The sequence below is a fragment of the Elaeis guineensis genome, chromosome 1 (assembly GCF_000442705.2).
Source record: "Elaeis guineensis isolate ETL-2024a chromosome 1, EG11, whole genome shotgun sequence".
In the NCBI taxonomy this organism is placed as follows: Eukaryota; Viridiplantae; Streptophyta; class Magnoliopsida; order Arecales; family Arecaceae; genus Elaeis; species Elaeis guineensis.
The window spans coordinates 153,861,255-153,875,228 of NC_025993.2; the positions used below are offsets into that span (position 1 = coordinate 153,861,255).

The window sequence follows — 13,974 nt, forward strand, 5'->3', positions numbered from 1 at the left end:
TTTATGTAAGATCAGTAGGATGTGACAGAGTGGCATTTGAGCTTAGAGCTTAGGTTACGTTTATTTGGAGACAATGATGCAAGTGATTAGGATATGACAGAATAGTACTAGAACCCAAGTTTAAGGTCACTAGGGATTGTCATATAAATGATATCAAAACTTTGAGATTATAATCAATAGAGTATGATAGATAATATCAGAGTTTAAGGTTATAATCATTAAGGATGTAATAGAATGATATTACAATTTAGGTTATGATCATTAGAGAGTATGATTTAAGTGGTATTTAAGCTTAAGATTATAATTATTTGAAATTATAACTTTAGTGATATTTAAACTTAGGTTATGATCATGAGGAACATGATAGATATAAAAGAGAAGATTCAATATTTAGATATTAAGATGAAATTTATAAGTGGCGTATGATGTCTATAATAGAATTGATGAGTTATATCTTAGATTTCAATTAGTAAGGTTGACCTAAGTATGAAAGAGTTGATCTTGGAATGAAGTGGGAGGTATTGATAAGTTATGTTGAGTATACTAGATGATTTTGGAATATAAAACTTATATGATTGAAGATCATGATTTTTTTTTTTTTATTCCAATGATAATTATTTGAACATTATGAATTTTGGACTTATCAAAGAAAGTTAATTAGGGTATGGTCTAAGAAGAAATTACATCATATGAGAGAGAAATATTTTTGAACACTGAACCTATAAAAGGTCATATATGAAACTCAATCTTAGATGAAAAATATACTTAAATTTTATTATGAGAATATGAGATACACATCTTGGTGAAATCTTTGGTTACTCAAAATATCATATTCTGAATAGGATTCCTTGATCCTTCAAGTTACATTGAATTTCAAGTCAAAAACTTACTTTTCTAAGTGGATCAAAAGTATTTTGATATTATTGTTAAATTAAAGAAGAAAATTTATTTTGTCAGAGTATGATATACATATTATAATGAAATCTTTAATAATTCATATTATTGTCTTTGGATTAGATTTTTTTTAATTTTTCTTGTGATTGTTGAAGATGGTGAAGTATATTAATTATTCAAGTCAAAGTTTGGATTATTATTTTTTAAATTGAACTAAGACATCTTGTTAGTGTTAAATTTTGAATGACTTATACAAGGGACAAGATTTTGTATGGATTTATCGATTAATATTAAGGGTTGTGATGAAGAGAGCTTTATAAGAAATAATCAAGTTGACTCTACTTAAGGATGTTGGCTTGAGTTCTTCTAGTTTGTCAAGTTAGAATTAATTCTTTTAAAAAAAAAAGAAGATTGATTTAGAAATTATCTAAATGATTGTAAGGTAAATCTAAGGTTAACTCCAATCGATTCTAGACATGTCGGATTTTTGAAGAGTGATGAAACTTATGCAATGAGTTCAAACATAGGAAGTGGATCAAGATTTAACTTTTATATGCTATACCCAAAGGTAGTAAAGATAAAGAATTTAAAATTTTGCTATAAGTCTTATATGAAATTTGAAGGTTGGATCTATCCTAGATTGATCTAACATATAAGGATATCTTTATCTTTGATAGACTTATATAATTTAATAAATTAATATCAGAGTGCGCAGCAAAGCATGATGGATTAAATTGATTAGAAATATTAATCTTTTAAATCAAAAGATATTAGATGAAATACATTAGTTGCAAATAAGAAAAGATTTTATTGATAATGAAAGGATGCTATAAATTTTGATCTAATCTGATCATAGCCGGATAATTTTTGTCAGTAGGTTGTTTCATTGTAGACAATACCAAGAAATTCTAAATATCTCAAGTTTATTAACAACTAGATAGTTCTGATATTAGTTCAAACTTAAAATGTTCTAACATAGATCTCATATTTTTTTAAAAAAAAATTAATATTATTACTTGGACTGATATAGAAGATTGAAGTTTTCTTAAGATGAGAGTCTACATATAAAATTTGTTGGAAGGTCAAGAGAAGAAAGAAATTGAAGATTGTGAAGAGTGCCCTCTATCAAGGGTAGTCTGAGATAATTATGAAATTCGAGTGAAATGTATTAGACAAATAACGGTGGTATAGTAATACAAGTCCAAAATGTTACAGTTCTTCAAAAAGTTGAGAAATCAATAAGAAGAGATGAATTTGAAATTTTAAATAATTTTTGTTATAACAAGATCATGAGAAATAAATAATATATATATGACATTATCGTAAGCTTGTGAATGACATGAGAATGTATACTTTGAAATAGGTATTTCGAACAACATAACTTAATTTCGAGGATGAAATTATTTTAACGGAAGGAAAATGTAACAGCCCAGCCCACAGGGCTCTTGGGCCTTGCAAAACATGAAGAGCCCAAAACAGGGCCCGACGGGAGGAGGAAGACTCTTAACCAGAGTCTTCTTCCTCTCCGACTCCGATAAAATCAGATCGATAGAGTCCGATTAGGGGTAGGAAATCACCTTTATAAAATTTTCTTTCTCTCTTCTAAAGCTAGCCATGACGAGCACCAGATTTCTTCTTTTATTTTTTTCGAATTTTTTCGTTGAAGCCGCAGATGTCCTCATCGTGTTCATCTCAAATACTCACCGAAGACCTCACCGAAGTCAGAGATAAACCCGTCTTCTCCTTCCTCTCTTCCTTTCTCTCTTTTCCACGGCTTCGTACACCCTCTCCGGCCTTCGGGATCGCCGAAAAATCCATGAACAAGATGACCCCTGTTTTGCTCTGTTCGGTCGGGCCATATTCCTCTCTTTTTCGGCCACCGGCACCGCCGGTTGCGACGTCCCATCTTCGAGACCGGATCCTCATCTCTCTCTCTTCCTTCCCTGAAAGTCTTGACCGCCGGTGACCGGCCAATGATCGAAAAATAAAAAAAATAGGGACGGTCCCCTGTTTTTCGAAAACTCTTCAGCTCGCTGGCCGAACCTCGCCGTCGGCCGGCCTTGCTCTGTCGCCGTCGTGTGATGCCGTCCATCTCGTCGGAGCCGTGCCATCGAGGGGGACCTCACGGTCTTTCCATGTTTCGGCCCAAGGGAGGCCGCGGGAAGAAAAGAAGAAGGAAGAAGAAGAAAAGAAGAAGAAGAAGAAAGGAAAAGAAAAAGAAAAAGAAAAAGAAAAGGAAAAAGAGAAAAAGGAAAAAAAAAAGAAAACAAAAATTAAAAAAAAAAAAAAAAGAAGAAGAAGAAGAGAGAGAATTTTTCTCTCCCTCCTTTCTCTCTCTTTTCTCTCTCCTCTCTCTACCTTCTCTCTCTAATTTCTCTCTAGATTCTCTCTCTATTTTCTCTCTCTAGATCTTTCTCTTTTTTTGTGGATTTTATCTCTCTAGAATCTTTATACTCTCTCTCTGACTGCATCACGGACTCTAGGATAAACTTGAGATGAAAATAAGATGATCCGAGATTGCTCCGAAATTCATGCGATAGATCTGATCCCAGTCCGATCCTATTCAAAATTTGCAACACTTGATTCATATTGAGTCACCCTGATAGGACCTCTGATGATCTCGATCATGAGTGCCTCATCGGAAGGATATGAAAGTTTCTCTCTCCACTTTCTCTCTCTACTTTCTCTCTCTAGAATTTTCTCTTTCTTCATGAATTTTCTCTCTCTAGAAGTCTTATGGATCAATGGAGGATCCAGATACTTAGATAAACCCTAATTTTGGTTAATCCTGAGAGAGATCCTCGATTTGTGTTATTAAGATCGATTATCGGTAATTTCTCTATATGTGATTTTTATATTGATCAGGATCATGAAGAGATGATTGTCTGTATATAATATCGAATGGAATATTTTGTTAAAGAAATTCATAAATCAAAGAAGAACATTGATTTCTGTGTTTGGATCAGTCACCGGTAAAAGTAAGAATCTCTGTACATGATCACCATTATATATGTTATTTTACCGTTGGTTTTATCTCATTGATTTTGCATCGTTGGATTTGAGATCGATGAATTTGTTATATCTGAGACACTGTTATTTATTTATGTAATTTTGAACATGAGCATGTTATATCAATACATATGTATCAGCGATTGATGGTATGATTATATGGGTATAACATATTTATTATACTGCAAAAGTTGAATTGATTAATGAAGTCAAATATTATAATTTCATAAAAATGAAAAGAAAGAGAAATATGGTTTGGACTGAACTTGTCATGTGGAATAGCTTGCCAGGAGCTTATGCCTGGGACAGCCCCCACTGGCTTACAGGTGGATCAGCCGGCCAGGAGCTCATGCCTGGGACAGCCTGCCAGGAGCTAATGCCTGGGACAGCCTCTCACGGGCTTTCGTACGTGGGACAGCCGGCCAGAAGCTCATCCTGGGACAGTCTTGAAAGATTTTTTAAGTAAATTCGATCCGGATGATGACTGAGGTATAGACTTGGATAGTCCAGAGCCAGAAAGAAAATGTTAAAAATCATGTGATTATGAAAGGAGAAATGAAAGATAAGACATGAAATAATTGTTAAACAAAAGTATTTCACCTGTTAACATATGATGATGCATCTATTTTAATAAGACAGAAAATTTATGGATGTTTGCATTATTTTGGACATTGAACATGAGATTTTACATTTTATTGCTTATTCTTATTTTCAGATTATATTACTATATCAGTGTGATATGGAAATTCTTACTGGACTGTAAAGCTCACACCCTTTCATCTTTCTTTTCTTTTCAGAGATACAGGATGTTTATGATTGACTATGGCTTGGATTTACGAATGAGCAGATGGATAGATAGAGTATCATAATACCTGATCAAAGGATTGAAGAAATTTAATTTGTACCTATACAAGATTTTATAAATTATTATTGAAATTAAATATTATGGTTGATAAGGTTGTAATGATTTAATTTGGCCTTGCATATTCTTTAGAGCTTGCTCTAAAGAGTGTGCGGCCATCACGTATCCGACTCGGGTATTGGGTTCGGGACGTGACATGATGATCACGAAAAGAGGGGAACTCGGGAGACTTGGAGATAGATCATGGCAGCGCCGGTTGCCAGCATGATGTTTTTGGTGGCGGTGGTGCTCCTTCACCAACCACCGACAACAAGGGAGAGTAAAATAACGTAGAGGGGAACAAGGAAACCAAAGGAGGCAACGAAGAGGAGAGAAAATGGGGAGCGGAGGGAGGAGAAGATGGAGTACTTTGAGGGAGCTGATTAGTAGAACTAATTAATTAAGAATAAGATGTTATAATTAGTTAATGGACCAAACTCTCATGGATTATAATAAATAATCAATTGATAATACGGGATATGGAGGGTGTCTTGGTCAAACAATTAAAGGTATTTTGGTCAAACAATATTTTTGTGCTATCATGCAATGGTCATGTACCTCCACGTGGTAATAGAAATGAATGATAGAATTATCTTAGAATATTTTCGAACTCAAAAAATTTTTTTGAAAATTTTTAAAGTTAAGAAGATACATATGAAATCCATCCAAATTTGAAGGAGTGAAATTATAATTTTTCTTCATTATTTTGTTAAAATGGCAAGTGCTGGCAGTAAATTGCATCCAATAAGAAAAGCTCTAAATCAAAAAGCAAGGGAAGCAGAAAGAGCACAGCTGCCAACCATCACCACCGCCACTACAGGCCTAGCTTACTGAAGACTAATAAACCACTAAACTCCGTATATAGCCACAACAAAGGCCACAACATCCAGTGACAGGTAGACAAGGCCACAGCCACCAAACTGAGGACGCCCAACTACCCTTCAAATACAAGGAGCAGCTACAGAACTCGTTAAAGCAAAACCAAGCATCCGCCACAAATCCAGCAGCTAGTTGACCCCCAAGGCAATGCTGGCACCAAACTGACCATATAAAAGCCCAAAAAAACTTTCTTTTTATGCTTGGTGGAGCAAGCAGTCCTTTTCATCCACACAAACTTGAAGTAAACCTAACCCAAATCATTGTTTAGATCCATGAGTTGGGTGTGAACCAACTGGACCCAGTCCCACCAGAATCAGCCGAAAGTTGTTTAGAAGCCTCGACAGATTCTAAAGTTCAAGCCTTGCACAGAACTAACTTGACCTTAAGAAAAAGGGAAAAAGAAAGAGAGGGAAAAAAAAAATGCAGCCAACCCCAAATTTCCCCACCCTCATGACATGAAGCAAACTCCTGACTGGACATCCGTCTCTGCCTTTGCCAAATGTGGAACCATGTCCACCCTTCATCATCCACCTGGTCTTAGATTGCTAATTCTTTCCTCCTTTGCTTGAGAGGAGAATGAGATATGTAGTAGGTTAGCAACCCAAAATGAGAGTGAATGTCATTCAGCATATCTAAACATGCACTAGGCAGTTGTAGCCAAGTGGATCAAGGCCGTGGATTGTGAATTCATCATGCATGGATTTAATTTCTCTAAATTTCTGATCAAATAGGGGTTCATGAACAATTCCATTTCATCCAAGGCAAATTACCCTAAATTTGCATATTTTCAATTTTAGTGTATATGGATTATAGAATAAAATGTTGAATCTCGAGTTTCGATCATGCTGGCCTTGTCCATTCCACTAGCCTCCTATGTAAAGATACATGTCGTAAGAATCTCTACAATGATGCATCGATGACAAAATTTATTTCATCGATAAATAGTCAGTATTTTACAATAATAATATATAAATTATTAATTAAATTTTATTTAATTAGAAATAATTGTCTTTACAAGATACTATGGTAATATAAAAAAAATTTTGCAACATCTATAAATAGTTGTTATAATATTATAGATATTTTATAATAATTTTCAAACTATTATTATAGAATACAAATTTTTTACAGTGGTTATAAAGTACCATTGCTATATAATAACTCTTAGTAATGTCCTTGATCAACTACTGTAACATTTTATATCTTTTATGATATTTCTTAAAATTATTACTAAAGAATATTTATAGTAACAAAATTTACCAAGTGTTATTAAAATTTTGTTCGGTAGACTTTGTTTGTTGTAGTGCATTTTTTTGTTGGGGCATCAAGTGAACTCGACTAGATTCTTGTAACTAATCAGACACATATTGTTTATTCTAACCAGACTCCCACAGGGTCAGAACTCAGAAGCAATCAACCCTTATTTTATTCATATTGAGTTCTATTCTTTTTCAGGGTCTTTTAGGCACCTTGGGCGGGTGTTGGTTTGGTGCATACAAAAATTTGTGTCGAGCTTCCTGTAACATCCTACTCCTACTGGTTAAATGTTCTTGTCATTTGGATATGAATTTTACTGGTACAATCAACTCCTCGTAAAGACCATTGGTTACGGTACTTCAATTTTAGGAGCTTGCCTTCCGTGATTGGATGGATCGAAGTCTCATCTCTACAGTTCTGTGATGTGGCATGGAGTCTTAAATACGCAATGTTTGTTTTTCAACATTAGACTAATCTCGAGTACTATGAGGAGTCAAATAAGACCCCATCTTAAAATTCAGAAAGGTTTCATTATTTCATGTAATGTAATTAACGAAATCACTTCTGTAAGTTTGTCCATCTTGTAAATTGAATCTTTATTTGTCTAGATATTAATTCACCCATAGTGACGACCATCATAGAAACTATTACATCTAGTAGTACTGGATGTGATGTGCAAAGACTTTCCAACTCATCTTAAATCAACTTTTAGTTCGTAACTGTGATCGATCACCTGATTGGAGCTGTTTCATGCCGCAGCATTCTTAAATACCAATTTACAGTAAATAATTAATTTTTAGAAACATGTTGTACCTGAATTCTGCTTGTAGTTTAATGGTATCACGTATTTACCACATATATGGATAGATCTCCAAGCCATAGATCTACTACTTTCGCCTGGCCATAATTTTGCAATTAGAATGATTATTAGCTGTATCCCTCGGAAGGCATGTAATGATCTTCAAGTGCCCAACAAAAAGCTGTTGTTCTTGTCAATTCATGAGGTTGTAACCTTCCAAAAGAATAGCTTGGCAACATAATTTCTTAGCAGCTTTCTTTCAAAGGATCATGCAATTCATTTACTATAAACACAAAATGACTTGAGGGTGCCAGCTTTACAAGTTGGTAAAGTGCTTTGTACTAATAATACAAGAGAGCTGGCTTCAATACTGCCCTCCTGCTTCCATCTGTCCTAGATTATATGCAAGCAATGTCAAATAACAGTCTTCTAGTAATCCATTTTCACAAAACTCTTCTATCTGATCTCTGCTTGTAGCATATTGTTATCATGTATCTACCATAGATATATTAATAAATCTCCCAGCCACGGCCACAGATCTGTAGCCTTTGCTTTGCCATAAATTTGCAATTAATATGCACTTGAGAATATTAGCTGCATCCCTGAGGTATGTAATGGACTGCAGCAAAAACTTTTGTTCTTAGCAATTCATGCGGTTGTACAGCCATCCAGAGGAATAGTTTGGTAGTACATGATGTCTTAGCAGCTTTCTTTCCAGGGATGGCATGATTCAATTGTCTATAAACAATTAATGAACCACAAAATCCTCATCGTCATCCGCCCATCACATGATCCATCCTGAATCTGTTCTTTTAGCTTCTTTTCCACCGCCCGGATAACTTGCCGAACGTTTTACTTCATCCCGAGATACGTGAATATATCCTTCACTTGAAATTTTCCAGGGATGTATTGACAACCAAAGCTAAGACCGGCACAACAAGGATAAAGTCACTGTGATTGCAGTATAAGTTGCTTGGTGCTTTGGTTTCTTCAGCCCGTGCTACCTCTTCCACTTTCTTCATGCCTGGAACCGTTTAGCGTCGGCAATCATTGATGGCCACAAAAATAAAAGATCGAATCGATCCTGGATACACTTATCTTTACTGTACGATGAATTTTTTAAGTGAGCACTAACATGGGCAGCAAGGGGGCTGAGCTGAGCCAACCCTGATCCAAGTATAAAACCACAAAATACCAGGACACACACATGACCGCCACATCTCATGTGCACACCTTAGTGCCAGCCAATACACACAACCAAAACGATGTCATGAGATCACCTTTTTCCCTTCCCCAGTTTTATTCATTTCAGCCCATAGACACCCTACCGGTCTCTACCATGTGATGATGTGAAGCCCCAATGAAAGGCATCCAAAAGGAGGAGCATTGCATTTATACGCGGAATTGAATTCTACCGGCCTTCGCCAACCAACCTCCTCCCCACTACTTTCGCTTCAAGTGGTGAGCAACCCACCCCCACTTTTACCGAATGGCGTCCATTCACCATCTCATCGGAAAAATATCAAATCATAGCGTGGCGTAGCAGCTCGGCAACCAAGCCCAAACTCCACCCAAACCGTAGAGAAGGCACCAAATTGGGTGGCCGGTCGCGGACTGTGGGCCCACTACGACCGGTCGCCTGGTCTTGACCAATATTAATGAAACGGGGGAAAAAAAAATCTAGATTGAAGTTAGAATCATAAAATGGACTCCAAAAAAAAAAAAAAAAACTGATATTTCTCATTCATCGATTGGTCGTTTTTTTGTACAAAAGAAGGAAAAGAAGAAATAAAATGAGGGACCAGAGAAGCAAACCCCCATCTCAGATTTATGCTACAACAGCTAAATGGATTCAACCAGAGAACAAAATAAGAGGGAAAAAAAAACAAAAAAAAGGACTACAGCAGAAGAAAAGAAAGAAACATATAAAGCAAATAGTTTATGTTTTTTTCTTTTTTTTGTTCTTCAGCTGCGGCGCCGATCGGGAGCATGATCAGAGGCGGAGGGCGGTGCAGTGAAGGTCGAGGCCGTCGTCGTCTGGCAGCGGGAGAAGGTTGAGATCGAACGGCAGAGGGGGATGGCGGTAGACGGACGCGATGTCTCCGAGATCGTCGTCCACAACGGAGGACGAGGAGCCACAGTCGCTGTGCAAATCCTCCTCGCCGGCGGGGACGCGCGGTGGATCGGCCTTCCGACTTCTAAGCTGAGGCCTGAGAGGCGCCGCGGAGGAGCGCCGGGGCCCGCTGAAGGATTCCACGGTGCTGCTGTGGCTGCTGGAGGCCGGCCACTGCGGCCGTGGTTGCCGCTGCCGAGGGTAAGGGGTGTGGGGGAAGGCGGCGGCGGCGGCGATGGCGGTGGGGGAGGAGGAGAGAGGGAGGGGGGCTGCCGGGAATGGAGGGCATGGGGCGGGAAAGTTGGTCTTGGCCTTGCAACCGCGGAGGCTGATGGCGGCCGCGTCGTAGGCGCGGGCGGCCTCCTCAGCGGAGTCGAAGGTGCCGAGCCAGACGCGGGTCTTCTTCACCGGGTCGCGGATCTCCGCCGCGAACCGCCCCCACGGCCTCTTCCGGACGCCACGGAACCGGACCTCTAGGCCCGATGCGGATCCGATCGCAGCCGCCGCTGCCGGGGCCGCGACAGCTCTCCCCTTCCGCATCGTGATCGGAGGAAGGAAAGAAGAGAGGAGAAGAAGGGGATGAGGGTTTGGAGGGAGGTAGAAGGTGGGGAGAGGGGAAGAGAGGGAGGTCTAGGGTTTGGTGCGGGGGAGATGGGTGGCGCCTGGCTTTCTCGCCTTTTAACAAAAACGAGAAGCGGTGTCTTGAATTCTCCACCTCTTTTCCCTTGCTTCCTCTCACTCTCCCGTTCGCCCCCACAAACGACTTGGTTACTTTCTTCCACCCTCCCCCAGCTCCCCCTTGTCTATTTTTCCATCTTTGGTTTCTAGCCAGCGGAATGGCTAAAACGCCCTTCCCTCTTCAAATAACAGTAACAAAAATTTTGCTACGGTACTTTAAAAAAAATATATTAATTTTTTTATTATTTATATATTTTTAACCATCACTAAAAATAAAGCATTCGAATTTCAACCTATCTCCACCGATCACTATGAAGGAGCCATGGGTGAGTGACGGGGAAAGAAGGATGTTGATGGAGAACCGAGAAGCCACAGGAGGCTAGGGGGTGGAGGGGTGATCGCCGATGATTTGAGAGGTGAACAAGCCATGGGGGAGGAGGCCGGGGGGTGGAGGGGTGATCGCCGATGATTTGAGAGGTGAACAAGCCATGGGGGAGGAGGCCGGGGGGTGGAGGGGTGATCGCCGACGATTTGAGAGGTGAACAAGCCATGGGGGGCGACGGAGGAGGAAAGTTGGGGTGCAGAGAAGCTGCGGAAGGTGATGGTGATGGGGGGTGTTGTGGCATGGAGAAGCCACGAGTACTAAAGTCGAAGATAGAGGATGGAGGAGAAATAGGCGCTGTCTCGAGGAGAAAGGGGGAACCAAGAGCGGATAGATGGACAAGCCACGGGTGGCCGTATATGGGGTGAGAGGGGTAGTGCGCATGCAGAGAAGCCATATGCAGAGTGGTGGGGGGGTTGGTGCATGCATAAAAAAGCCACAGGCGGAGTGGTGGTGGGGGAGAGGTGGGCCGGGATTTTGTAGACTGAAGGTGGAGTCACAAGTGTTGGTGCCGGAGGAGGGGACCTCGGAGGCACACAGAGGTGCGGGGGGTTGGGGTGGGGTTGTGGATCGAGGGCGGAGGAGCCGCAGGCTCCAGTGAGGGGCCGTGGGTGGAGGAGGAGTTGCGAGTGCATGGGGGGTGGGGGGAACCGTGAGTGGGTGGGGGATTGAATGAGCCACGGATGGTTAGAGAGAGGTGTGGAGAAGTCGTAGGTGGAAGGAGATGGAGGAACCGCTGGTGGTGCCAGAGGTGGGTGCAGAAAGGAGATACAATTTTTCTCTTCCAATCTTTTATATATATATATATAGTCAAGCTAAAATCGATCAAATTTGAAGTCAAGTCCGATCATATTAAAATTTTATAATAGAGGCCCTATATCAATAATCTAAACTATTGCATGTGATCTATTACTTCAAAACTGTCTGCATACAAAAAAAAATCATATGATTTGGAGCCTTCTGACCTATATATCAAGTAGTCAAAAATTGAATAATCTAAATAAAATTAAATTAGATATTTTTTTGATCAATTAATGCATAGATTATAGATCTTCAAATTAAATAATTTTTTATATGAGTAATTTTGAATTAGTAGATCACATTCAATGATTTGGATCGTTGATGTAGGATCCCATTATCTAATGTTCATAAGGTTGGATCTGAACTCAAGTCCGAACGACCTTATCCAAATCTATCTCTGTATACATATAATGATCTAAAATATTTTATATTTTTATTTTAATTTTAATTTATGTATATCATTCAATTTTTTTCAATCAAATATGTATATTTTGTAAATTGTTACAGTGTTAGCGTGCTGCCCATCGACATCCAACTTTGCGGTTAACGTGCCCTCATGGAAATAATGTGGAAATTTTAAAAATGATATGGAAAAATTATAAGAACGAGATTGAAACGAGATAGAATAAATCGAGTTAAATGAGCATAAAAATGCTTTTCTCACCCGTCTTCCTCCAACCCAAATCCCTTCCCTCCTCTCCATCCCTCCACCTCTCCCTTTCCAACTCCCTCCATCTCTATCTCTCCCCTTCCTCCAAATCTCTTGCCATCATGTTCGATCTTGACAAGGCTTTCATTGGTTCTTCTGAGAGGCCATCTAGTAGCAAGAGAGAGACTAATAGAGTTTGAAAAGCCAGAAGAGAATGATCCCTTGAAGAAGGGTAAGAAGGCAATGGAAAAGATTGGTGGTCGAGGAACCATGAAAGCAAGTGCAGGGTCTTCATCGAGAGATGACTATGAGGGAGGAGGATCTGGAAGGACTCACATTGCATTTGACAGAGGATGTTGAGAACTGGACCAGGCTCAGATATTTTTTGTGTATTTTTGAAGTATCTGATTCTTAAGATTAAGTTTTAAAGATGAACAAAGGCTTCTAATGCTTAAATCTATGACTGTTTTGGAGCAGCATCTAGTATTTTTACCCTTCATCAAGTTGTGTACATCCTCTCTCCCTTCCCAAGATATCCCTCCCCTCTTCCCAAAATACCTGCCCTAACAAGAACCAAAACCCAAAGCTAAATCTAGACCTTCCCCACCGGCAGTGGCATATGTCCGTGGTGATGGATGTGGCACTGTCGGCCAATTCATTTTTGGCGTTGGTGGAGCTTCCGGAGGGCCACCCCTAATGGTAGGTGGTGGAGATCATCTTGCAGTTGAGCTGGGGGTGGCCACCATTTGTCGGTGAGATCGAGATGCTCTTCTGGGTTCGGCACTTGCTGTAGGTCGTCATGCACTTCGAGGAGTACCGCTCCGCTATCCACGCTCGTGCCATTGCCTCTAAAGTGGTTCGTTGTGCCGCCGAGGGGAACGAGATGATGCGCTTCCTCTATGCCTCCTCCTCCGCCTCCACCGGCGGCAACGAGATTTATAATGCAGCGGCATAGGGGAAGGCAGGGGGGATTCAGACCTTCGACGGCTTGTGGCCCAATCTCTTTTCATCAGTACAAAGAGTTTTGTTGTATCCTCTACGCTTTCATGAATTGCAAGCGCTTTAATCATCACATTCCAACAAATCACATCATTCTTTACCATCTTGATGAAGATTTTAAATGTTCTATCAATGTCCCCGCACTTGGCATACATTTCTACCAGTGCAGTCCCCACTATATAGCTCGAGACTGAAGCCCATCTTTTATAAGGTTGAAATGTATCCATTTTCTGATCTCCAAAGCTCCAAGATGAGCACAAGCTAATAAAGCTAGAACAAATGTAAAGCCATTTGGAACAACTCCATTAGCTGCTTAGCATGCATCTGATGGAAGAGATCCAATGCTTGCTGAAAGCTTCCATGACAGGTGTAGCTCAAAAGCATGCAATTCCAAGACACCACATTCCTCATTGGTATTTCATCAAACAATCTTCTTACTACTTTGAAATTGCCCAAACTGGCTAAAGACTACTGTCATGTGGAATGGGTGTTGAAGAATTGCATTAATATCAGAACTATGTTACAGAATTATGGGATCACTGAAACGTACAAAATATTCTTGTCTTGGAACATCACCCAGATGGGGATGATGTTTTCCTTCAAATAGAATGGA

The 13,974-nt window shown here is 39.7% G+C and overlaps 1 protein-coding gene and 1 pseudogene across 1 annotated transcript; one reads left to right on the plus strand and one right to left on the minus strand.

Moving 5' to 3' along the window:
- Window positions 1-9,456: 9,456 nt before the first annotated feature.
- On the minus strand, window positions 9,457-10,649 carry LOC105039100 (ethylene-responsive transcription factor 3-like). Its single transcript, XM_073244375.1, has one exon. The coding sequence runs from the start codon at window positions 10,390-10,392 to the stop codon at window positions 9,733-9,735; it is 660 nt and encodes a 219-aa protein (XP_073100476.1). The 5' UTR covers window positions 10,393-10,649; the 3' UTR covers window positions 9,457-9,732.
- A 597-nt stretch (window positions 10,650-11,246) lies between these two features.
- On the plus strand, window positions 11,247-13,736 carry LOC114913358 (uncharacterized; annotated as a pseudogene).
- Window positions 13,737-13,974: the final 238 nt, after the last annotated feature.

Excerpts from the sequence above, each read along its gene's own strand:
- LOC105039100 (XM_073244375.1), bottom strand. The coding sequence starts at position 10,392 with ATGCGGAAGGGGAGAGCTGTCGCGGCCCCGGCAGCGGCGGCTGCGATC.